Below are 25,134 nucleotides of genomic sequence, written 5' to 3'. Positions count from 1 at the left end.
GTGGATGGATGGATGGATGGATGGACGGACATATAGGTGGATGGATGGACATATGGATGGATGGATGGATGGATGGATGGATGGATGGATGGATGGATGGATGGATGGACGGACATATAGGTGGATGGATGGATGGATGGATGGATGGACGGACGGACATATAGATGGATGGATGGATGGATGGATGGATGGATGGATGGATGGATGGATGGATGGACGGACATATAGGTGGATGGATGGATGGATGGATGGATGGATGGATGGATGGATGGATGGATGGATGGACGGACATATAGGTGGATGGATGGATGGCTGGATGGATGGATGGACGGACATATAGGTGGATGGATGGACATATGGATGGATGGATGGATGGATGGATGGACGGACATATAGGTGGATGGATGGACATATGGATGGATGGATGGATGGATGGATGGATGGATGGATGGACGGATGGATGGATGAATTGATGGATGATGGATGGATGGATGGATGGATGAATTGATGGATGATGGATGATGGATGGATGGATGAGTGGGCTGGGGTTGGTGACAGGTTAGTTTTTCTGTTTTTAGCAGGTTTGAATCTGTAGAACTCTGCAGCTTGTTGTTCGTTCTTCACCAGCAGCGTGTTGGTTGTGGCGGGATTGGGTCACACTGAGCATGCTCCGTTTCCACTCCCTGTAGTGACAGGCTGTAGTGATCAGATTATCCCAGCAGAAGCTCTCTGCCTGATGACCTGAATGTGCCGCTTGTCCTTAAACCGACACAAATTCTCCTTTTCTTCTCTTTGTGTTGGTGTGGAGACGGGAGGCGATCAGGTGAGTATCTGATGATTGATTATGTGCTGATTGGTGGGGAGCTGTTTCACTTCCTGTTTCTCTGGAACTGAAACAGTCGGTGTGAAGCTGTCTGAGCTGCAGGCTTTAGGTTGCGTTGAGTTTTAATCAGAAACAATCAGCCGTTAGATTTCAGCTGGACAGCAAAACCACACTTTGTTTGTTTGTTTGTTTGTTTGTTTGTTTGTTTGAACCCATAAATCAGACAGTAAATCCAACAGCCTGAAACAAACAGCAGCTGGGAGTAGGCTCTGACCTACTCAGGTTTCCATGGTTTCCACCTGTAGACCAGGTGCAGGGTGAGGTTTTCCTGCAGCAGTGAGGACCTTAGAGTCAGAATGGATCAGTCAGATTAGAGGCAAACTGGCAGAACCTAAAACAGAACCGGATCAGCCGACAGAGGTTCTGTCAGCTTTAATCACTCACTGGAAGGAGCAGCGGGTTCTAACCCTAACCCTAACTGTAGACCTAAACCGCGACTGACCCTCCACCACAGAACGGAGAGCGTGGACTCCACGTTGGACGCCCTCCTGAGGGCTTCTAAAGATCTCTGGTGGTCCATGCTCAGATCCAGCAAATCTTTGGTGTTCTGTTTTTTAGGTGGGTGGATGTTCTCCTGGGGTGGTTGCGCGGTTGTTGATGGAACTTCCACGTGTTCTCCGGGAAGACAAAAGGGTTACTCGGAAACTCGTTTGCCACCGGGGTTCAGGGAGTCTATAAAGAGGAGGTTACCTTAGCCGTGCTTCAGCCTTTTCAGGACATCATGTCACCGATCAGAACCAAAAAGCATCAAAGGACATCAACAATGTCAAGACTTTTATTCTGTTAAATTATGTCATAAATCTGTCTACCCAGGGGATGAGAAGAGCGGTTGTGTGACATATAAAGCAGCGTTCAAGGACCAGAAAAAACATCGTTTTTTACAGCGCTCTGTGAGACAACGAAGCATCAACAACTGCAGCGTTGAGGAGGAATTTCCACAGCATTCGTTGGAGTCGGGAGTCCTTTTCTTGTATTCAGCATTCCCAGCAACAGTTTTACGGATGCTGGCTGGTGTGCCGACACCCGCTGATGTAATTTCCTTCTGCGTTTCAAACAGTCAGCATGAGATAACCCCAATTTTACCAGGCCTCTCCCAGTACAAACCCCTGTTATTTGTTGGTTCCGGGAATGACCTGGAAAATGCTCCTTTTGAGCTGGTTTGGTGGAATTGAGACATGCGCACGCCACAAAGGTCTGGTAAAATTACCTGGAATTTCCGATAGTGTAAACGGGCGTGTTGGTCTTCAGAAGAACATTCTAGGTCGCAGGGGCGTGTCCAGGGAGTGGCCAGGGGTAGCACATGCCACCCTTGGAATCTGATTGGCCACCCCAGGTGCCACCACACTAGTTCACCTTTAAATAGGCTTTTCATTGTCCACAAAAGGATTGGGGGTCAAACAAAAAAAGCATAACCATTGGTGCCACCCATGCACAAAGTTGTGCCTCACCTGGGCCACCCCATTTTAAAAGATCTGGACACGCCCCTGCTAGGTCGGACTAGTGGAACTGTAAGTGTGTGAGTTGTGTGTCTCTTGAATGATCTCTATGATCATCTAAAGAAGATGTGCCCACACCTTTTCACGTTTTCACCCTACGAGCAGGGAGGGGAGGTGTCTAATCTAAAAGCATCTGGCCATTTTCTGAACCCGCTTCTCCACGTAGGGTCATGGGGGGTGGTGCCTATCTCCAGCGGTCAACGGGCAATCAGGCGGGGTACACTCTGGACAGAGAGCCAGCCCATCGCAGGGCAACAATCATGCACACACACACTCACACACACACACACACCTAAGGACAATTTAGACAGACCAATCAACCTAACAGCCGGAGAACCCGGATAGAACCCACGCATGCACAGGGAGAACATGCAAACTCCATGCAGAAAGACCCCAGGCCGGGAAGCGAACCCAGGACCTTCTAGCTGCAAGGCAGCGGCTCTAACCACTGCGCCACTGCGCAGCCCTGATTTAAAAACACGTTTGGATAAACTGGGGCGCGAGCCTGCAACCCACCAGTTATAGCGAAGGCACGCTCAGAGCCCCGGCGGCGGTCCCACAGATCTCCAGCTGCTGCAGAGGGGCGAAGCGACGACTCACGGCTCCGATCCCTGTGGTCCGAGGCGGTGCTTTTCTCCTGTGGAGCTCTCAGAGAAAACCACAGAAACTGCTCAGCTCGTTGAGTTGATGCAAGCTTCATGTCCCTCAATCAGGTTTTTCTGCCTGAAAGCTCCAGCAAACCTGAGCTCAGTTAAGTCAGCTGGCAGCAACCACAGAAGAAGATCCTCAAAATGCCCCTCTCAGCTCCACTTCTTTGCCCAAATCCTGGAGACGTGTGACACGGCCAAGATGGCGGTGATCGGAACCGCCCTCTAGGCTTCAGGCCAAAGTCCCAATCCCAACACTCGCACTTCCACATCTGCGTCCTTCACTTGTGCAATCCCACCCAGGGGTGCGAGTGCAGGGGCTGTTGTGGAAGTTGATCAGGCCCCCTCTGCACCCTTGAGCCACACTTCACCCAAGTCCTCATCGATGCGGACTTGGGTGAAGTGTATTACCCATAATCCATTGCTGTGGGAGAAAAGGCTCAAGTGCCTTTTCTGAAAATATGTACTTTCATATGAAAGTAGCTCATTTCAGGAAGATGAATCGATGCCCTGAAAGCAGCAGTGAAGGTAAATTTCTTTCAAATAAGAAGAAGAAAGTATAATTTCAATAGCGCCTCTCAAGATAAAAATCACGAGGCGCTTCACAAAAACAAAAAATGTAAAAATATCAAAAAGAATTTAGAAAATGATAAAAAATATATTTAAAATGAGCAAGAATAGACAATTGTGATAAAAATGTTAAGAAAGAGAGAGAGTGAACAGGAAAGAGGGAAATCAGTGGACCCTGAGGAAGGTGGAATAGGTGGGGAGAGCAGAATAAAGAGAGAGAGGTGAAGAAGGTCATACAAAAGCCAGCTTGAACAAGTGAGTCTTCAGCTGCTTTTTAAAGGAGACCACTGAGTCCACTGATCTCAGGCTCAGGGGGAGAGAGGTCCAGAGTCTGGGGGCCACAGCAGCAGATGATCTGTCACCTTTGACCTTTAGCCTGGTGCTGCACAACCAGTAGGCTTTGATCACTGGACCTCAGGGACCTGCTGGGGGTGTAGGGACTAAGAAGATCACCAATGTAAGATGGTGCTTGTCCATGTAAGGCCCTATAGACCAGAACCAGGATCTTGAAGTTGACTGGCAGCCAGTGAAGCTGGAGGAGAAGCGGGGTGATGTGGGTGTGTTTGGAGGACTTGGTCAGAAGCCGAGCACACAGGCATTTGTTTGGTTGTTTGAAAGTTTTTAATAAAGTTTGTTTTTTGAAAGTAGCACAGCGACCAGCTTCCCGCCATGCGGTGAATGATGCAACGCTCCTTGTCCCAATTCAGCAATTATTTGCACACGTGTGTACCGCACACACTCGAAGCCTTGCTGCAGACTTCCTCCAAGTGCACTTCGCAGAAGACCGTAGGGTGCCTCAGAAACCTATAGGTAACTCCACAGAGGGTTTGTCCCTTTTGTCGTTGGGTTACAGACATCCTGTTCATTGGTTTGAACACTGCTGCTATCTAGTGACTGGAGGTCGTCTTTGCATCCATGCATGGAAATGCTGAATAATAATGGATCCTCCTGCTCCTGCATGGGGGTGCCAGTAGGGGGCATGCCTAGTTGAAAAGCACTGCAGAAGTACTACATGAACATTGCAGGAACACTAGCGGAACATCAGTGTGACATTAGATGACCAACACAGCAACATTAGAGGAACACTAAAGGAACTCTACAGGAACAAACAAACGGTTGGTGAAGGCTGGAGGTGAGGTGGACTGAGGCGGTGTCATGTGATCCAGAACTCTAATGTTGGACTGTGCTGATGCTTCAGGATGACGCTGAATGATCGGTGGACCATCATGAATAACAGCAGCTCTGAACTGGACAGCAGACGACCCAACAAGCACCAGGTAACCCTTGGCCTCCTGCTGTGAGGAACAGCGGGAAGCTTGTAAAAGTTAAATCTGCGTTAAGATGGAGTTAAACTGTCAGATTAAAGGGTGTCTAATCTGCTACATCTGTCAGCTTCACTGATCTGCTCAGGATCTGTAGGTTAAGTTCTGCAAGAACTCATGATTTGTTTTCATGGTGGTACCCATAACTCTTGGTAATTTTACAGGTAATTATTTTCTACTTAAGAGTGTCGATAATCTCGTTAAATCAGATTAAATTAAACATTTTCTTTTCTTTTTGTATGTTTGATGCTTCAGATTACCAGCAGTGCTTTGAATGATTTTGGAAACCCCACCCCTACAGACCAGTACTGTACCACTGCCACCCCAGTTAAACCACTAAAATGAGGTTGTGATCTGTTGTGTTCAGAGGTGCCGCACCTTCGTGTCATGGTTTGTCACCATCCTGGTCGTCATAGCTGCCATCGTCACAGCAACGGTCTGCGTCCTGTACTTGAACCAGCATCCTCTTCCCTTCTTCAGGAGGTAACGCACCTGTCTTTTTACACATCAGCGTCTCTGTCCATCTCAGTACTCACCTGGGATTGTCATGGTAACAGGGGTGGAGTCGCCTCACCTGTGATTTCAACAAATACCATTGACTCTGGTGCCATAGTGAGGGTATCACACGGGGCAGAAGAGGAACCAATCAGCATCTTTCTGGACCCAAACTGTCCAGACTTCAGTGAGCAGTTCCTGCACTGGGAGGAACTGCAGCGCTCGCTGCTGCAAGCGCTGACCATTCACAAATCAGGAGAGTGGCAGGAACGAGGCCTGGTCCAGAAGCTGGGCGATGATCTGAAGGTGCTGACGGGCCAAGCCTACAACCTGAACCTGGAAACCGACTCACTGAAAACAAGTCAAAGTGTTCTGGACCAACGGATGGATGGAATGCAAAGTGAACAGAGTCGCATCGTCCAGGTAGTCGAATCAGGAAAGCAACTAATCAGGCAACAGCTTGTGAATAATCCGCGCCGTCATGCATGTGTGCAGATGTTGTCTGAGAGTCGCTCAGCTCTGACCACGCTGGCTGAAGGCTTCAGGGATTCTTTGCTCGACCTGAAGAAGGAGACTGAGAGTCTGAAGAGGCTGAAGAGTGAACTGAGCCTTAACATCACACACACCGGTAAGACGGAAAACACACCGCACGCGGGTGACATTCAGGGAAACACAAGAGGTAACATGGGCGATGCAAATACAATGTACAGGTAAAAGACAGGTGGCACACAGGCAACACGTAGGTCAGGGGTGACAGAAAAGATGCCACATTTGTGGCACCGCTAGAACAGAGGTAACATCAAGGCACCACGTTGACTACCGTTTCTATGCAGACGATTGTCAATTATATGCCTCTGTGAAGCCTAATGACTCCTTACAGCCCCTTGCTGAACGAAGCCAAGATAGAGGCCATCCTTTTCAGCCCTAAGACTTCTCCAAGCCCCCAACTGACCCTTCCTTTTATTTCAAGTGGGTTGAAAACCCGTGTCACAAACTTAGGGGTCGTGATGGATGCTAACCTAAAAGGGGACATTCATGTCAACCAGGTAGTGAAGGCCTGTTTTACCACCTGAGGCGTCTCTCTAAAGTTAAGCCCATTTTAAAAAGGCGTCATCTCCGTTCAGTTGTCCATGCCTTCATTACCTCCCGCCTCGACTACTCTAACTCAGTGCTATACGGTATCTCCTCGTCCACTCTCGCCCGCCTTCAGCTAGTGCAGAACGCAGCAGCTCGATTCCTGACTGGCACCAGGCAGCGAGAACACATCGCACCGGTGTACTCCCCATCTATCTCCGGATAGAGTTTAAGATCCTGGTCTTTGTTTCAAATCCCTCAATAACTTAGCACCTGGCTACTTGTCCGAGCTCATTCACCCTTATGTCCCTACGCGATCCCTCCGATCAGCCGACCAGCACCTCCTACATGTCCCTAGCTCCCGCTGTAAGTCCTGCGGGGAGCGCGCCTTTTCAGTTTGTGCACCGAAGCTCTGGAACCACTCGCCCCTCCTGATCAGACGCTCTTCCTCTCTTTCCCTTTTTAAGTCTCGTTCAAAAACTCACTTTAATTCTCTGGCTTTTAATTCAGTCTAACTTGTTTTCTTTTCTATTTGAATTACTCGATTTTAATTGATTTAGTTTTTATTTTTGATTGTTTTTATTGTGTTTTTGTTCAGCACTTTGGTCGGCTCTCATGCCGTGTTTAAATGTGCTGTACAAGTAAACTTGGTATGGTGTGGTATGGCAGCTGACAGGTAACACAACATTCACACACTGGTAGCATTCAGGTAACAAATGTAAGTTAAAGACCAAGTTCACTTGTTTCTTCAACACATTAGCAGCAGTTTCTGGTAGAAATGAATGCCTTGTGTGGAAAAACGATCTGGCGCTTCAGTTTCAGGAAGTAGAAGTGAGCCAGATGAGAGGTGAGCAGCAGATCGCAGAATCTGAGGTCTTATTTTCTGATATTTGGACATCTTGCCTCTGATTGGCTAACAGTAACACGACTCTACCACTGACTTTGTTTGCTCTGCAATGTTGAACTTTTATCTCCACAAACACCACAAGCCTGGAGGCGTCCTGCCATGTTGTGGAGTTGCTAATGCTAACAGTTTGCTTCTCAGAGCGGAGGCGTGCTCTGCTCTCTCCTGGACGCTAAATCAACAACAGCCTTCCTCATTGCAAGTCCAGATAGGTGAGTCCGTTTATCAGTGTGACGTGCAATTGGCTGGCCTTTCTAATCCGAGCGTTTCCCCGATGAATTTCCGCTGGTGGCTAATGCAGGAAATGGGTGGAAACTCAGTGGCCGATCATATTTAAAAAAATAACAAGTAAAAATAGTTTTTCACTGAACTTGATCTTTAAAACAAAATTATAGACACCCACTTATGGACGTAGTTTTTTCCAAAGTACATTTTTGTCCTCTGCACTTTTTCCCGTCCAAAAACAATCTTCCGCTGTATTAGACACTGGTTGAGCACTAGGACCAAGCAGAAAACAACCGCTTGTGTTGAAGCCGGTTTCCCATTAGAACTGTCCATAAGCTCATCTCTTCTTCCGGCTCTTGGAGAGTACAGACGCTTTTTTCCTCCTCTCCCTCCCTCCTTATCCCAAGGCTCTCTGTCCGGTGTCTGCCTGTGCACGGCGCTTTCTGCATTTTTTCTGGAAACTGGAGATTATTAAACATGGACCTGGTCAGTTGGTCTCTCAACGCAATTGACAAAACTTTTTCAGCTATGAGAACGGGAGAAGGGGCTCCCGGATGCCCCTCTGGGACAGAGCCAGCTGGTTATATCATGGACTCCTGGAAACAGTGGAACCTGATCTGCTTCTCTCAACTGTCTGTAGAGGATTCTGAAGACGTTTGAAAATTCGTGATGTTGGTGTCAGGATTCCTGCTGTTACCTGGCTTAACGGGAAATTAACGAGCTTTTGAGGAATATTGGCTCAATCCCGGAGCTCAGGGATGGAATGCAGCGCGCTGTGAACGCACAAACTCATATAATTGTCGAGATGAGTCGTAAGCTTGGAACTTTGGCTGAGATTCAGGCTCTGGCACAGAAGGTGGATTCGATCAAGGAGCGAGTTGACGGATCAGCACGGATTGGGATAGATTAATTACGCCATTATTGGATCTAGAGGGGTTGTAGACCAACAGAACACGAAGGCAGAGAGGAAATTATCTCTGTCTGTACCCATAACAAATTTTATCTGAATCTGGTGCCCTTGAGCCTGTGAGGCTGAAGTGTAAACTCCCCCCTCAGAAGAAAGGTGGAATGTTGCCATCGCTATGGAAACTCTTTCTCCCTTTCCCAGCCTGGGCGGGACTGTGACCGGTGAAGGCCGTGGAACCGTATCTAAGAGTCACTGTGCCCTCTAACCCATTATCTCCCTCCCCTGTCCAGACGGAGGTGATGAGCGCTGCTCCATGCGGCTGCATGCACTGAAGTGAGGAGAGTCCCAACCCTACCTCCCCACCTAGTGGACACTTATGTTGTGTAATGTCTGACAACTGTTGCATTTCTGTCTGAGGTGTTTTTTTGAATAGCAAAGCTGCCCTCTCTGTGGACGGTAACTCTGAAGGGCCTTTTTTCCCCTCCCCCTGACTCTATCCTCAAATAAACCCACTTGATCTATCACGGTAGCGCGACTAGGGTTGCTTGCTAACATGTGATTGGCCGTTCCTGGCACCCGTGTACTTGACTTTCCTGACATTGCATAAAAGAGCCTATGGGCTGTAGTTTTATAAATGTCTTTTGTATACTTATGGTAAAGATAGGTAGGAGGGAGGGGCTGGGATCCTGGTTTCCTCAGCGGGGACTGCCTGTGTGGCGCTCAACCAGCTGACTCCGCAGGTGGGAGGGAGATCATGGGGAAGCACAGAGAGCAGAGAGTTCCTTCAACGTAATGACCTCGCTAGAGACCACAATCTGAAGGCGGGGGGGGGGGGGGGGGGGGGGGGTAGAGTTTCACAGCATTTGTCTGCATTCCTTCCATCGTGGGGGTTATTGCATGCAACTCCAAGGCTGCTTATGGCGTCAGATTCGATAACACTACGTCAAAACTACATCCATGGACCCACAGCAAACATAGCAGCGCTTTCAAGGTGACCATTTAACCTGTTTAACTCTAATGCGCCCCCCCCCCCCCCCCCCAATTTGGGGCCTCTACAGTTTCATGTCCCAAACATCTACAACTGTCCACATTCTCAAAACACAACTACAACCACAATCAAACAGCCACTGACACTTGGGACCAGAAACTCCAAAGGCCCCAATTGGGAGGCACCAGGGCCCAAAGAAAAAAGGCCTGGGGCCTAAAGGGATGTCCTGTAACCAGTCTCTCAGGCTGTAACTAGTATCTGTGGCTGTAACCAGTTTCTCTGTGAGACAAAAAGGAGGACTTATCTGGGGAGACCAGTCTAATGACTGCTTTTTAAACAAAAGGAGCACCGTAGGTAAAGGTAGAACAGTAAGACTGTCGGATCAGCCTGTTATTTTTACTGAAACAACCTGTGTTTATCTCAGCTGACCGACCCAGAGACTGCAGTGACATCCTGAAGTCCGGCATCTCCGTGGATGGAGTTTACTCCGTGTTCCCGATTCATGAGCCCAGTGGGTTCATGGTCTACTGCGACATGAGCACTGAGGGAGGAGGATGGACGGTATGAAGACCTGAAACACAAGCTGCACTCGAATGTTTCATTTGGACTAATGTGTGTGTGTGTGTGTGTGTGTGTGTGTGTGTGTGTGTGTGTGTGTGTGTGTGTGTGTGTGTGTGTGTGTGTGTGTGTGTGTGTGTGTGTGTGTGTGTGTGTGTGTTGCAGGTGATGCAGAGGAGAGAAGACGGTTCAGTGAACTTCTTTAGAGACTGGGCGGCCTACAGAGATGGCTTTGGGACCACCACGGGGGAACATTGGCTAGGTGTGACATATTTATTTATTCTGGTGAGCGTAAACGTGGGACGGCCTGTCTGACTTTATGTTTTCTGTCCTTTCTGGACTGACTCACGAGTGCGATGATTAACACCATCACTTTCAAGACTTCTAAAGACTTTTTGAATCATTTATATGCCGTGTGTTTCTAGACTAGATTTTCTTACCCTACACTGATCTTGATTCGTTGGACTCGTTTAGGTCTTTGAACATGTTTTTAGATGTGTGGATTTTTAATGCCGTTGGCTTTTATTCCCATCTTTTTAGACTCCTTTTGGGGTTTTTTGGACTCTTTGGACTGTTTCTTGGGTTTTAGATTTTGACCTTGTTTTAGAAGTGTTCTGCAGTGTGTTTTTAGAAACACGACCAGTGTGAAACTTTCCCACTGACCCATCCCCTTCCCAGGTCTACAGAGGATCTACTCACTCACCAGGTCGGGTGGTTTCGAGTTACGTATTGACATGGCCGACTTTGACAACGCCACAGCTTTTGCTCATTACTCAGACTTTTCTGTTGGTCGAGACTCTGTGAACCCAGAGGAGGATGGCTACCCACTGCTGGTGGATGGGTACTCTGGGACTGCAGGTACTGAACAGTACTACCTTTACCACACATTCCTGGTACAGCTTTAACACCGATGCTCTGCCTCCTCCAGGTGACTCTCTCCTGAAACACTCGGGGATGCGATTCACCACCAAAGATCGTGACCAGGACCAGTCTGAGAACAACTGTGCGGCGTACTATCAGGGGGCGTGGTGGTATCGGAACTGCCATACTTCCAACCTGAACGGGCAGTACCTCAGAGGAGGCCACGCCTCCTACGCTGATGGTGTTGAGTGGTCCAGTTGGACCGGCTGGCAGTACTCTCTTCAGTTCACTGAGATGAAGATACGACCCAGAAAACTTGAGTCCTAAACCAGGATCTTGGACATCAAACCAGCCAGGACCTGATATCAGTCCTCACCTGTTAAATAAAGTGTGACAACTATTTTTTCTACCTGTAAACAGCGGATGGGTTCCTGTTCACAGTCTCTATAGGCGGTACTTGTTTCTGTATGACTAATGTTTGGTTACATATTAGGGAGGTTTTAATATTAAAGGATCCGCTGCTCTTCCATTTGTCTCCTTGCTTAAATCTGATTTTAGATATGAATAAAAAACTGACATTTGCTGTGACATTTTAACAGTGTTTCAGTATTTTCTCACAAGTTCATGAACAAAAACAGAATAATATTCAGTAAAAAGCCAGCTAATGGTGCGGAGAACACGCTAACTCCATCCACGCTGTACCAGTTTGTCTGTGGAGTCGGGGGGTGTTTAAAACCGCCTTGCAAGGCGATGTCTTGTCACCTGACTACTCCACTTTTTAAAAACTTTGTACACCAACAAGTAAAAAATTCTTTGTATTTGATAGTGCAATAGGCTGAAGCCAAGACTCAGTTGTGCCTGTCAGACATGTTGCACTGTGCTCAGTTGTGTCATTGCAAGTAGAATAGTAAAATATAAAGTGAAACATTCAAAATGAAATATTTATATTTTAATGTAATTACAGTCTTTTCTCGCTACAAGATTTTCAGTGTAAAAGGTTTTGCTGCTACGTCAAACTAAGCCAAATAATGCTGTCTAAAATACAACAATAACAATGTAGTCTTTTACATCTTTAATCGGTCGTTAGGGATGGTAAGAATACTATTATGGATATCTGAATATTGTAAATTTTTACTAGCAAATAGGACTTAGTGCTTTCTGAGAGTGCCTAATAAATGTAAAAACGGCTTGCCATACATTCTGATTATACGGGGTTCGGATATGGCGTCATCACGTATCTACAAACATCCTGCGATTCGCGGGAAAATGAAAAAATGGCGATTGTGGGAGTTTGAAGTGAAGGCAGAGACTGCGGTGAGGACAGAGACCAAGAGACAAAGACGGAGGAAGGGACGAAGACCGGGGACAGACTAGAAGAGACAGGGGGACAGAGCAGAAGGGGCTCGCCGGAGGACCTGTGACCCTCCGCGGCTAACGGTGCAGTTCGGAGCGCCGGATAACGGGAGAGGAGGACACAGCCCGCATCAGATGAGGTGAGACGGCTCAGTGGAGAACCGGCTCCGGTTCTTGACAAGTCGGCTTCATTATGTGTCTGTGATTAAAAAAAACGTCAGTGTTAACCCCGTTTTATTGTAACTGGGTCTTGCCGGTAGTTTCTGGTCGGTAACGAGCTCAGGGTGTGGTGGTTATGTGGTTAGTAGGTTAGTTAACGGTCTGTGGTGGAGGGATGCACTGCGCATGCTCACACATGTCAGAAACCCCCTTGACAGTTCAGGAATGAATCAGAGTTCGACCGAGAGTTCCTGTGCGCGCGCCTTTTGTCTGCTTGTTCTGCTCAACGGTCTCTCTCTCTCCCTCCTTCCCAGGATGTTTGAGGACCTGGTCCAGGCCTTCTCTGGTGTGGAACATCAGGTGTGTCCAGGGGGCGGGGCATGTCTTAGTGGACCAATCCCAGAGGATGTTGAGGGGCCGGAGTCTTGCCTGACTATTGGTCAGTTCGTGCTCTGTCATTGGTCAGATGGACTGTACTATGTGGGGAGGATACAGAGGGTGAGTCCAGCTTCAGACACACCTGACATCACACTGTCAGTAGCATCACCTGACTGGTCGAGAGCTCAAAATGCTGTTCTGACTGATGAACAGGTGAGCTCCCCCAGGCAGAGCTGCTTCGTCACCTTCGAGGACAACTCCAAGTTCTGGGTGCTGTGGAAGGACATCCAACATGGTGAGACGGTTAGCTAACTAGCCAGTCACTTTCCCTTTAACTAGTCGGTTAGTCTGATTATCCTGATAGGTTATCGGAAGAATGGGTCAGCGGAAAACATGGATTATGAGTCTTCCTCATTAATATTCATGACGTGGGTTAGGGAGACTACATTAGGCATCAAGATGGTGTCTCCAGCTGAAGATGTGATGATGAGCTTTCAACCTGAACACAACTGGACCAGAACCACACATGGGGAGCCTAAGTCGCATAGTCCAAAACACAATATTACCTTTCGTTTGAGTCGAACTACAACATGCGCGTGATTCTGAGGAAAAGCCTAATCGCTTTCATCGCCCCGTTCACTTACGTTCATTTTTTCTTTGTTCTGGGGACTCGTGAGCCGACCGGGAGGGGAGGAGACTTAGGCTCCCTTCTGATGCATGAAAATCTGTCCAATCACATTACAGCTGGGATACCGGGGGAGGAGCCTCACTGCTCCGTGTGCAACGGAGTGGAGCCAAAATCTGAGAACCAATCAAAACACACCAATGGAATTCTGATTTGTGGAAAGTGTGGCATAGGTGAGTCTGGTGGGTTGGACAGAGACTGGCTGTGTGGAGATGGTGTCCCCTCACCTGTTTTACCCGTGTCTCTGGCAGGTTTCCACCAGCAGTGCCATGTTCCTCCAGTAGAGGGCGATAGCAGCGACCTGAGACCGTGGTTCTGCAGGCGCTGTGTTTTTGCTCTGGCTGTGCGGGTACCGGTTTTCCTTCCTGCCCTTCCTTCCTGTCTCTGATTGGTAACCCCACATGACCGGTCCTCCTGTGTCATCACAGAAAGGCGGTGCCCTGAAGAAAGGAGCGCTGGCCAAAGCTCTTTGGGCCATGAAGCAGGTTCTGCCTTACGACCTGACCTCTCTGAGCTGGGACTCTCAGCATAGGACCAATCAGCAGCAGTGTTACTGTTACTGTGGTGGTCCTGGAGAGTAAGTGTGACCAATCAGGACCAAGTCTGTCCAGGTGTGTTGAACCGGCAGCTGATGTTGTTCTGTGTGCAGGTGGTACCTGAAGATGATGCAGTGTTTTAAGTGTCAGCAGTGGTTCCACGAGGCGTGTATTCAGTGTCTGCAGGAGTCCATGATGTTTGGAGACAGGTTCAGAGACGGAAACTTCATCCAGTCCACAATTCCTCCTGTGGAAAATCCTGACTGTTGTCTGGTTTTTCTCAGGTTTTACCTGTTCCTGTGTGCCGTGTGCAACAAAGGGTCAGAGTATGTCCGCCGTCTGTCCCTCAGGTGGGTCGATGTGGTCCACATTGTCCTTTACAACCTGTCAGTCAGCAGCAAGAAGAAATACTTTGAGTTGGATGAGATTCTGGCCTTTGTCTCTGCCAACTGGGACCAGTTACAGCTTGGAAAGGTAACAGAACCTTCTGATCCAGAGCATATGTTCCCCGGGGGGCGTGATGGAAAGGCATTGAGAAACACTGGTTTAAAGTAACGATTGATAGTTGTTTTTTTTTTTACTTTAAGCTTGAGCTTTAACATTGGTCTCAGTGATTGTTGAGTTAGAAACTTGACCAGTTTCATGTTTGGCACCACTGCAGCCCCCTGCTGACTAAAAATCGCCCTTGATAGTTTTGTGGAGCGGGTAAGTGTCCCACATGGCGCTCAGTTTGCCGATCATCAATAAGAAGTTTGCTTTTCAAGTAAAAGTAAGTGAGTAATGTATGTGAAGGCGAAGCAGAAGAGCTAAAACCAGAGTGAACATCAGCGCAGCCTACACTCGTTTAAGGGAGCTAAACAAAAACATGGACTGATGGTGACCTGGCTTTGTTGCTACAGGACTTGTAAGTAATAATATTTTTGTCCGACAGTTTGGATTTTTTTTACTTACTGGCTTATTTTAGTATCAGTTGGCTGATGTTAGTGTTAGCTGATTGTTAGCGCTAGCTACAGCGAGCTGCTGGAGGGTTGTTTACGACAGTTGTAGTTCCACTTTCAACCAGTAGGGCAGAGGAGCAGGAAACTGCTTTTAGGGCAAGTGGGCATGTTTCCCATAGACATGATTATGAAGACGCCCCATTGGGCGCTGGAGATCGTAACTGCGTCGCTGCCATATTGGATGGGTTCCTCACTTTCTAGATGCTGCGCAGAGAAAGCTACTGTGTCCATTTGTTGTACAGCCTACGGTTGCAGAAACCAGAGTGCTATTAAAGTTAAAGTCCCATTAGTTGTCACACACGCTGATGTGTGTGCGAAATTTATTCTCCGCATTTGACCCATCCCCTGGGGGAGCGGTGAGCTGCAGACACGGCCGTGCTCGGGAACCATTTGGTGGTTTAATCCCCCAATCCAACCCCTTAACTCATTCGCTGCCAGCGTTTCTCACTGTTTTTTTTAAGAGTGACAGAACATTGCGTGCTAGGATGATGTCGACGCCAAAACAAAGAGGAGTCTCACCTCTTACATCAGGAAGAATCCGCGCGTTTCAAGTTTTATCCGTTCTTTCATAATCCGTTGTTGAATTGTGATCGGCAGAAACTTTTCCGGTTCGCGCCTCACTTATTTTACAGCAGCGGCCCAAAACGATCTCCTAACACATGGATGTTCTGCTTCCTGATCACGTGACGTGTGACGTACGCGGATGAAGATCGGCTTTAGAGCTGAGATGTTTGTTCTCACGGTGCGGGGGCTCGTCCGACGCCCACACAGTAAAAACATGCAAATGACCACTTTAGTCGTCATTGGCAGTGAATGAGTTAATGCTGAGTGTCAAGCGGGGAGGCATTGGGTCCCATTTTTTTCTAAGTCTTTGGTACGACCCGACCAGGAATCGAACCCTGATCTCCCAGCCTCGGGGTGGACACTCTACCACTAAGTCACTGAGCTGGTAAAAACAGATCACGTGGGGTTACTATTGACTTTTTAGCCTACTTGTTGGGTTTTAATATTTTAATTTATTTTGTTTAGTTGTATTTAGATTTTAATCATAATGCCATGCCATGTGTGTGATTTCATGAAAAGGCATCATAAAATGTGTTTTAAGTTGGGAAAACACCTTCCTCTGTGGAGATGCACTGGGGCAAATAGAGCCCCGTCCAAGATGGCAGCTGGCCTCTATGGCCATAACCTCTGAGATGTTTCCCCTTTGACGTTCTTGCTGAGGCTAACACTGCCACCTGGTGGTGACTAGCAGAACAGCACATGTACAGGTAGGAGTGGGAAAATAAGAAAATGGTGCAAAGGTCCATTTATTTTGATTAATCCAGCTCAGACTGAGAGACAATCTAAAGGCTCAGTAAACATTTGCAGGTGTTTTGGAATAATCAGCTGATTGTTTTTGAAACTGTGTGTAGAATATTTGTACTTTTTCACAATATTCTAATTGTCTGAGATTCTGAGTGGTGGTGCCTGTTGGAAAAGGATGGTGTCTGTCAGAGAAGGGCGGTGTCTGTCGGTGCAGGGCGGTGTCTGTCTGAGTGGGGCGGTGTCTGTCGGAGAGGGGCGTGGTCTGTCGGTGAAGGGTGGGGTCTGTCGGTGAAGGGTGGGGTCTGTCTGAGCCAGCTGTACTCTGATTATTTATGTTTCCCCAGCTGTCCAACACTCCTCTGGCAGAAAGGGGGCAGCACCTGCTGGACTGTCTGAATAAATACAAGAGCAAGTAAGGAAGTCGTTCTGCCTTTCTTCCATCGGTGTGCTCCGGATCTGACCCGAGTGTGTCTGTTTAGGTTTCTCTGTGGGAAGGAGATCAAAAAGAGGAAGTGCATTTTTCGTCTGAGGACCCGGGTTCCTCCCAACCCCCCCAACAAGCTTCTTCCTGAGCGTGCTCAGAATGAAGGGGGGCGGAGTCACAAGAGGAGTTTGGCCAGGTACATTTACTTAAAGGTGTTCAGTTTTAGTGGTTAAAAATACTCCAGTTTGGAAACCCGACAGGGTTCCTCTGGTTCTAGCAGCTCTGTGTTCTGACGGAACCTGACCCTGGCTCTTTTTTTTTTCTCAGTGATTCATCTGGGAGGGAGAAGAAGAAACGGTCAAAGTGGCTTCTGGAGGATGCCATTCCCACTGTGAGACACCTGTTTGGACCAGAGTTCTGCTCGCTTCAGCCTCAGACTGAAGCTCTCCTTGTGTCTCCTTTTAGAACCAGCTGACTTGCAGCTGGACCTCCAACCACCTCATGGCCAACATCTTCGATTTCACCCTAGATGAGCTGCAGAGCCTCAAAAGGTGAGACGAGTTCTCCGATCTGCACGTGGATTAGTGTCAGAGCTTCGGGTTTCATTAAGACGGTTCCTGTGTTCCTCAGCAGCTCCAGTAGAGCCGTTAGCATCGACCAGGATTCCACAGATGCCTCCACCTCAGGTTCTGCCACCACCAGTGGCTCCTACCGCTTCAGGTAAACGTAGCTCTGTTTCACCAGCTGCCCGCTGGAGGAATCCCTGGTGTAACCTCTGACCTGCGTGTCCTCAGGAGGAGAGTGGGCAGTAATAGGAGGAAGTTCTCCTCCAGCAGCTACAGCCAGTGGGCTAATCGCAGTGAGGCAGGAGAGGAGCCCCCTGAGATCCATGATGACCACACGGCTCCAAGCCACACCCACCTGTCTGCAGACCCCCCCTGTCTTCTACCTGACTCCTCCCACCTGCACTCTTCCATCTCCTCATACTTTGGAGTGGCTGGAAGACTAACCAATGGGGAGAGGTACCAGGTGCTAGCTCGCCGTGTGACCCGTCAGGGGACGGTCCAGTACCTGCTTGAGTGGGAGGGGTCTGCACCTTATTAGTGTGTTTTAGCTGTGACTAGTTTCTAGGTGTGTGACTAGCTCCGATTCCTGTGATGTTCTAACACACCTGGGTCTGTGTCCCATCTCACCTGTGCCAGGTATCACGGTGAATCACACACCTGTAAAATCAGTATTTAGTAAGGATTCAGCCAAAGACTGTTGTTGTTTTTAAGTTTTAGCCGCTGTGATGTCATCAGATTGACAGCAGGTGGAGCTCCACTGCTGTCTCACCAGAGTTCAGTACCCGAGGCACTTGTTCACGTTTACCTGTAAAGTTCCTCGTCTTCACGTCTGCCCCATTCTTCTTCACCTGTCACCCAAGTGTCGGGAGGGCTGTGACGAATTTGATTTCCCAAGATGCACTATGGTCACATGGATCTATGCAAATCATTGGTCGGGGCGTCACAGGTTAGCTTAAAGCTAACACAGCCCATTGCTCTGAATGCCACATGCTAACAATGTTAACTGTCTTCAAGACATTAAATTGTCACTCTGTCACTTTAAATGCTGCCATGGTAACCAAGCCCTCCTGCTAGGGCTGTTGAGTGGTTGTTTTGATCTTGTGACTCAAAATCTCCTGGTCAGCTGACCACCTGAAATAAAACAATCTGACATTTGACCTCTGTGTGTGGTTTAAGAGTGTGTGTGTGCACGCGTGCATGCATGCATGTGTGTGTGTGTGTGTGTGTGTGTGTGTGTGTGTGGTTTAAGAGTGTGTGTGTGCACGTGTGTGTGTGTGTGTGTGTGTGTGTGGTTTAAGAGTGTGTGTGTGCACGCGTGCATGCATGTGTGTGTTTGTGTGCGTGTGTTTGTCCACACAAACATCTGTGTGTGTGTGTGTGTGTGTGTGTGTGTGTGTGTGGTTTAAGAGTGTGTGTGTGTGCACGCGTGCATGCATGTGTGTGTTTGTGTGCGTGTGTTTGTCCACACAGACATCTGTGTGTGTGTGTGTGTGTGTTGTTTAAGAGTGTGTGTGTGCACGCGTGCATGCATGTGTGTGTTTGTGTGCGTGTGTTTGTCCACACAAACATCTGTGTGTGTGTGTGTGTGTGTGTGTGAGCGAGGTGATTAAGTGAATCTCATTAAGGTGTTACACAGCGAGAGGAACAGTCAGAGAGCTTAGGTGTGTCCACAACGTTGGACCCCACGTCTCTGCAGGTGGACAGCTGTTCTGATGGACAGGTCACCTGTCCAACAGTCTGATACGAAGCCAAAGAAACTGTAAGTGTTCACCTGCTCAGTGGCTTCCAGTTTGGTTTACTTGCCCCTGGTTACCTGTCTGTCTCCTCTTGATGCGTCTGTCTCCACCTGGTTACCGGTCTGTCTCCTGCTGATGTGTGTCTCGTTGATGTGTCTGTCTCCACCTGGTTACCTGTCTGTCTCTTGTTGATGTGTGTCTCGTTGATGTGTCTATCTCCACCTGGTTACCTGTCTGTCTCCTGCTGATGTGTGTCTCGTTGATGTGTCTGTCTCCACCTGGTTACCTGTCTGTCTCTTGTTGATGCGTCTATCTCCACCTGGTTACCTGTCTGTCTCCTCTTGATGTGTCTATCTCCACCTGGTTACCTGTCTGTCTCCAGTTGATGTGTGTCTCGTTGATGTGTCTGTCTCCACTTGGTTACCTGTCTGTCTCTTGATGCGTCTATCTCCACCTGGTTACCTGTCTGTCTCCTGTTGATGCGTCTATCTCCACCTGGTTACCTGTCTGTCTCTTGTTGATGCGTCTATCTCCACCTGGTTACCTGTCTGTCTCCTGTTGATGCGTCTATCTCCACCTGGTTACCTGTCTGTCTCCTGTTGATGCGTCTATCTCCACCTGGTTACCTGTCTGTCTCCTCTTGTTGATGCGTCTATCTCCACCTGGTTACCTGTCTGTCTCCTGTTGATGCGTCTATCTCCACCTGGTTACCTGTCTGTCTCCTGTTGATGCGTCTATCTCCACCTGGTTACCTGTCTGTCTCCTCTTGTTGATGCGTCTATCTCCACCTGGTTACCTGTCTGTCTCCTCTTGTTGATGCGTCTATCTCCACCTGGTTACCTGTCTGTCTCCTCTTGTTGATGCGTCTATCTCCACCTGGTTACCTGTCTGTCTCCTGTTGATGCGTCTATCTCCACCTGGTTACCTGTCTGTCTCCTGTTGATGCGTCTATCTCCACCTGGTTACCTGTCTGTCTCTTGTTGATGCGTCTATCTCCACCTGGTTACCTGTCTGTCTCCTGTTGATGCGTCTATCTCCACCTGGTTACCTGTCTGTCTCCTGTTGATGCGTCTATCTCCACCTGGTTACCTGTCTGTCTCTTGTTGATGCGTCTATCTCCACCTGGTTACCTGTCTGTCTCTTGTTGATGCATCTATCTCCACCTGGTTACCTGTCTGTCTCCTGTTGATGCATCTATCTCCACCTGGTTACCTGTCTGTCTCCTGTTGATGCATCTATCTCCACCTGGTTACCTGTCTGTCTCCTCTTGTTGATGCGTCTATCTCCACTTGGTTACCTGTCTGCCTGTACCTATTTTGTGGCCGTTGTCCACCTGTGTCCGACTCTGTAAATGCTTATTTTTGTCTGTTAACCAGCTGTAATTTAGCTCCTCCCACTTTGCTCATCTCAGGTCTGTCTTCTGTCGAAGACGATCCTGTTCTGATGGAACAGCTGGTCAAACACATCTCTAGGTGTCAACACCTGGGCTGGATGAAGGTGATAGGTGAGTTGAATAATGTCTGCTTTAACCAAACCAACAGGAAGGTTCCTCAGGTAGAACATGAACACCAACAGGTTCCTTGTGATCCTTCCAGTCAACAAATCTTTTAGTGTGGAAGCACCAAATGCAAACAGGTGGTTTTAATCTCTAACCTGTCCAGAAAGACCTGGCTGGTCCTTCTGGCCTCCAACATAACTGGGATGATGACTGGATCCCTCTGGACGCTCCATTACAGTTTCAGTCCAGCTTATTAAAAATCCTGTAGCGCTTTAGGAGAATCCTTCATGTTCCTCTGATCTAAATCCCGTAGAAAACATTTAGGGATGCAGAGCACAGGGACATTGGTTCCAGGATGTAGATGTCCTTTTATGAAGCCATCTTCTCCAGAAGAAGCTTGTGATCATCTTTGACAGTTGCTGTTGGTTTTTTCTTGTTTAGCACACAGCATGGAAAAGTTTTTACCTTAATCTGATGACAGTTTCAGCATCACACCGTCGCCACGGTAACGTAAGAAAGCCATGTCTGTCTGGTTTCCAAACCAGAACACATACTGCTGATGACCTCACCACTGGGAGGAAAGCCAAAATAAAATCACATCTCCTGACGTCTAAAAGCCACACGACGAGCTCTTTACTTTAATTCTTATACTTTAAAAAAATAATCTTAATCTGGCTCACAAGGATTTTCTCACTTTACAGCTTCATTACAATTCCATAGAAAGGGAGTTTAAGTACGAGTACCAATACTTTGATAATTGTTTTACTCAAGTACAAGTAAAAGTACTTGACTATATTTTTATTCAAGTAAAAGTAAAAAGTATCTTAAATAAAATGTTCTCAAAGTAAAAGTTACTTAGTTACATTTTTGTCAGCGTAAGGATGGCTACATCTCAGTAGTGCTAAATCACAACGCCAGTTCACAATTCGCTCGTGCACACACACACACACACACACACACACACAGTTTGATGGTGGGATTTCTATCCAGTCAGTGAGAACAGGACGTGCACATTGATTGGACGAGGTTTTTCTAGGATTGTACGTTTCAACTGTGATTAAAATTATTCCTTATTTTGAGAAAACAAATATTTTTTAGCTCCCATCAGTATGTGAGGTATCTCTAACACGAGACGTATGACAGCTGCTAACGTTGGCCCTGCCCTGCTTTACCTCTACATTACAGTTCCTTTATCCGTGTCCATCCTAGAGCTCCTCTCTGACCTTCATGTTTATTTAGAGCAGCTGATTTTTAAAGTTAGCAGAGTTCATCCTTGGTGGTGGGTTCACTCATTCATTTAATCCTTCACCACTGAAATCAGTGTGTTCATTCCAGTGCTCCTAAATAATCCTCCAATCATCCAACTGGAATCCTTAAGGGTCCCGTAACGTCCATCCTGTCAGAACAGGCCTTGGGAGCCCAGGTGTTACTAGAACTAATGGTGTCTCCTCACCAGCATGTGAATGAATGATTGATTGTGTTTTGTAAAGCACCTTGGGGGGTTCCAGGACTCTAGAAGGCGTTATATGAAATTGCAGGCCATTTGCCACCATCTCACAACAGAATGCTCTTTAGCGGCGTGGATCCGCCCTTTTTCAGAACCAAAACAAACTCTTATTTGTTGAAACCTGCAACAACTCCATCAGCCACCTGCAGACCCCAGAGTGCATCTCTTGACCAGCCGTGCGGGTTCAAAGGGGACTACGGTCGAGACGACTCTGCCGTAGTCCCCATCCCACGGGTACCGTAGCTCTGCACAGCGGCGCTGGACGGGTTAAGATTAATTCGATAACATCACAAAATTCAGCCTATTCTTATTATGCCAGACTTCACAATCTTTCCTAAGACACTTAATTAGACTTTTAATGACATATTAGATCATCCATCCACTGAACTCGCATTGTCCACGTAGAGTCGGGGGGGGTGCCTTTCTCCAGCGGTCAATGGGCAATCAGGCGGGGTACACCCTGGACAGAGAGCCAGTCCATCGCAGGGCAACACAGACACACACCTAAGGACAATTTAAACAGACCAATTAACCTAACAGTCATGTTTTTGGACTGGGGGATGAAGCCGGAGAACCCGGAGAGAACCCACGCATGCACAGGGAGAACATGCTAACTCCAGGCAGAAAGATCCCAGGCCGGGAATCGAACCCAGGACCTTGTCGCTGCAAGGCAACAGCTCTAACCACTGCACCACTACGCAGCCTCATGTTAGATCATGTTTCATTAACCCTTTTTATGCATAATGGTCACTACAGTGGACAGGTTTTTAAAAATAGTTATTTATTTATTTTTACTATTAAGCACACCTGTTAAAGACTTTATTGCATGTGAGTCCCTCCATTTGGACTTCAATAAGGCAAGCCAACATATTTCATGTTCAGAATGCACGCTGTCCACTGAGGTGGACATGTAATAAATTATTTGTAAATTATAAAATTTTACAAAAAATATTTGAAATTTGTTTCATTCACACCTAAAGATGAATGAAAAAAATTGTTAAAAAATCATGGTTGAAGATTTCATAATTCATGCATCAAAGGGTTAATGTTTGCTTATTGTCTTGGTTGATTTTTTTCCTTGGACAATCTTTAATCTACAGTTATCCTGTATATTGATTAGTTGTAGAAATATAGTAATAAATAGATTTTTATAAACTATTTTTGCTTCTGTTTGTTGGTCCCCTGGCATTCCCAAAGTACCTGTTTCCGGTGTCCATCGGATTTTAAAGGCTAAATAACATTAATGATCCGTATATTTATGGAACATTGCATCTTGCTGAATATCTTTCATATTTCATCGACATTTTATGAATTGTGACCACGTACTAAACGCTACGCCATCTTCAGAGCCTCGATGGCGACAGCAGCTAGAGGTACAACCTTCGCTACGCTGTGTATTAAACAAGAACAACGCAACAGGAAGTAAAAAGAAACCCAGAAATGGGATCTTTGACACAGTTTTTAATAAAACACCTGCTCTAGCTTGTAGAGGAGGACCTTTTGCTTCTGTTTCTTCTCATTTTCTGAAGCTCCACCCCCATCCTTGTCACAGTCCGTGAGACTGAAGTGTGAACTTTTTCCAGGTGTGTTTATCCTGAACGGTTTGGTTGTTTTAGGGCTTCGGGAGTTTGTTGCATTTCATATTTCTGGAAACGATTTGCTAAAACAGACCGTCTTCAGGGGTGTGGCCTTGTGTTATCACTGAGATGTTTGTGTCATGATGATGTCGTAATGATGTCACAGAACTGAAGAGCGCCTCCATTCATTGGCTTTCCTGTGGCCAGAGGGCGGAGACTGACGTCTGGACGAGGATGTTCTGCATCCTGTCAGAGTCGCAGTTACTGATGCTGGATGACCTAGAGGTACTAACCCCCCCCCACACACACACACACACACACACACACACACACGCACACCATGGTCCAGGTCTTAGTACCTACCAAAGTATTTTTTTTTCTGGACCAGAATGACCTCAGGGTTTGTTCTGAACACATCTTGTATCCAGACATTAGTTCTGGTGGTTCTGGGACGGGGTCTCTTTGGGCCCGACCCATCTGACTGGACCATTTCAAGTCTGACAACGTCTAACCTGAGAGAGACAGGTTTATCTGATCGACTTGCTTCTTCCTCAGGTGCACCCTCTGCTGCTCACAGAAAGCACGGATATTTGTACAGTTTGGTTGCTAAGATACTCTCTACATGTGACCTCATCACCCACTGGCCACGCCCACAAAGGTGAGAAGGAGGAGACTAGTTAGATGCAGAGAAACACAAGTTTGAGTGAGTGTGTTGAACAGATGAATGATGGACAGATGATGGACAGATGACTGATGGACAGATGATGGACAAATGAATGATGGACATGGATTTTGAGGACGGTAAGGGGACAACGCGTCTCAGTCTGTCTAGAGGCCGATCAGGGATCAGCCTTGTCTCTAATCTTTACAACATGTCACATTAATAATCTCCTAATCTGAGCCCAGAGGCTGTTACCGCGGCAACCAGACAAGAGAGTGAAAATGTGGTCGAGAAAGACCACCAGGTGAGTGTCACCTGTGAGATTTACAACAGCGGCGGAATCATCAAACTAGTAAGCAGATCAGGTCAAAGGTCAGAGATCAGCTGATTTCAGTAAAGAGAACTCTTTAAAAAAGCTAGAGGTCGTGTTGCTTGGAGACGGTTTTATCCGTCTGGGATGGCAAACCAGAATCCGAGTCATGTAACCGGAACCGCAGCTGGAAACCAACTCATCAAAGTAACTCGTGTTCTCCAGTGGGAGGCTCTGTCTGGTTTCGTGTTACCTTGAAGCTGAGAGACCGTTTCCTCTCAGGAAGGTCCGGTCCAGTCCTGGCTCATGGACCGAGGAACTTAATTGTTTTGGGATTATCCCGCCAAACTGCTGCAGATGAAATTCTGACATCGCTGGGGGTGCTGGTGAGATACGTCTGTTCAGAAGGAGATCTTCCCCTTTAAGTGTTCTGGTGAGGTCCTCCTCAGAAGACCGTTTCATCAGGTTTACTGTGTGTCTGTGTTCGGAGTAATCTTTCCTCAGTGTA

The 25,134-nt window shown here is 47.4% G+C and overlaps 3 protein-coding genes across 4 annotated transcripts; all 3 read left to right on the top strand.

Annotated features, from left to right (window-relative positions):
• The first annotated feature begins 691 nt into the window (after positions 1-691).
• On the top strand, positions 692-11,459 carry LOC107386204 (fibrinogen C domain-containing protein 1). Its single transcript, XM_015960449.3, has 9 exons — positions 692-823; positions 4,795-4,873; positions 5,286-5,401; positions 5,476-5,836; positions 5,909-6,041; positions 9,936-10,072; positions 10,235-10,331; positions 10,748-10,927; positions 10,998-11,459. Exons 2-9 carry the CDS (start codon positions 4,796-4,798, stop codon positions 11,255-11,257), a joined length of 1,362 nt encoding a protein of 453 aa, XP_015815935.3. The 5' UTR covers positions 692-823; position 4,795; the 3' UTR covers positions 11,258-11,459.
• A 686-nt stretch (positions 11,460-12,145) lies between these two features.
• On the top strand, positions 12,146-18,494 carry phf19 (PHD finger protein 19). Of its 2 annotated transcripts, none has more exons than XM_015960452.3 (14): positions 12,146-12,423; positions 12,757-12,940; positions 13,034-13,115; positions 13,565-13,678; positions 13,757-13,854; positions 13,934-14,082; positions 14,155-14,250; positions 14,326-14,515; positions 16,692-16,759; positions 16,827-16,967; positions 17,099-17,162; positions 17,237-17,322; positions 17,405-17,491; positions 17,566-18,494. In XM_015960452.3, exons 1-14 carry the CDS (start codon positions 12,419-12,421, stop codon positions 17,873-17,875), a joined length of 1,674 nt encoding a protein of 557 aa, XP_015815938.1. In that variant the 5' UTR covers positions 12,146-12,418; the 3' UTR covers positions 17,876-18,494. The 2 variants fall into 2 exon arrangements, with proteins under 2 accessions (XP_015815938.1, XP_015815937.1); XM_015960451.3 differs by having other exon boundaries at positions 12,147-12,423; positions 17,402-17,491.
• A 32-nt stretch (positions 18,495-18,526) lies between these two features.
• On the top strand, positions 18,527-24,808 carry LOC139072189 (uncharacterized). Its single transcript, XM_070555579.1, has 4 exons — positions 18,527-19,096; positions 20,485-20,577; positions 23,822-23,940; positions 24,211-24,808. Exons 2-4 carry the CDS (start codon positions 20,517-20,519, stop codon positions 24,334-24,336), a joined length of 306 nt encoding a protein of 101 aa, XP_070411680.1. The 5' UTR covers positions 18,527-19,096; positions 20,485-20,516; the 3' UTR covers positions 24,337-24,808.
• Positions 24,809-25,134: the final 326 nt, after the last annotated feature.

This window comes from Nothobranchius furzeri, chromosome 10 (genome assembly GCF_043380555.1).
Source record: "Nothobranchius furzeri strain GRZ-AD chromosome 10, NfurGRZ-RIMD1, whole genome shotgun sequence".
NCBI classification, from domain to species: domain Eukaryota; kingdom Metazoa; phylum Chordata; class Actinopteri; order Cyprinodontiformes; family Nothobranchiidae; genus Nothobranchius; species Nothobranchius furzeri.
This window is presented reverse-complemented; position numbering and strand designations above follow the sequence as displayed.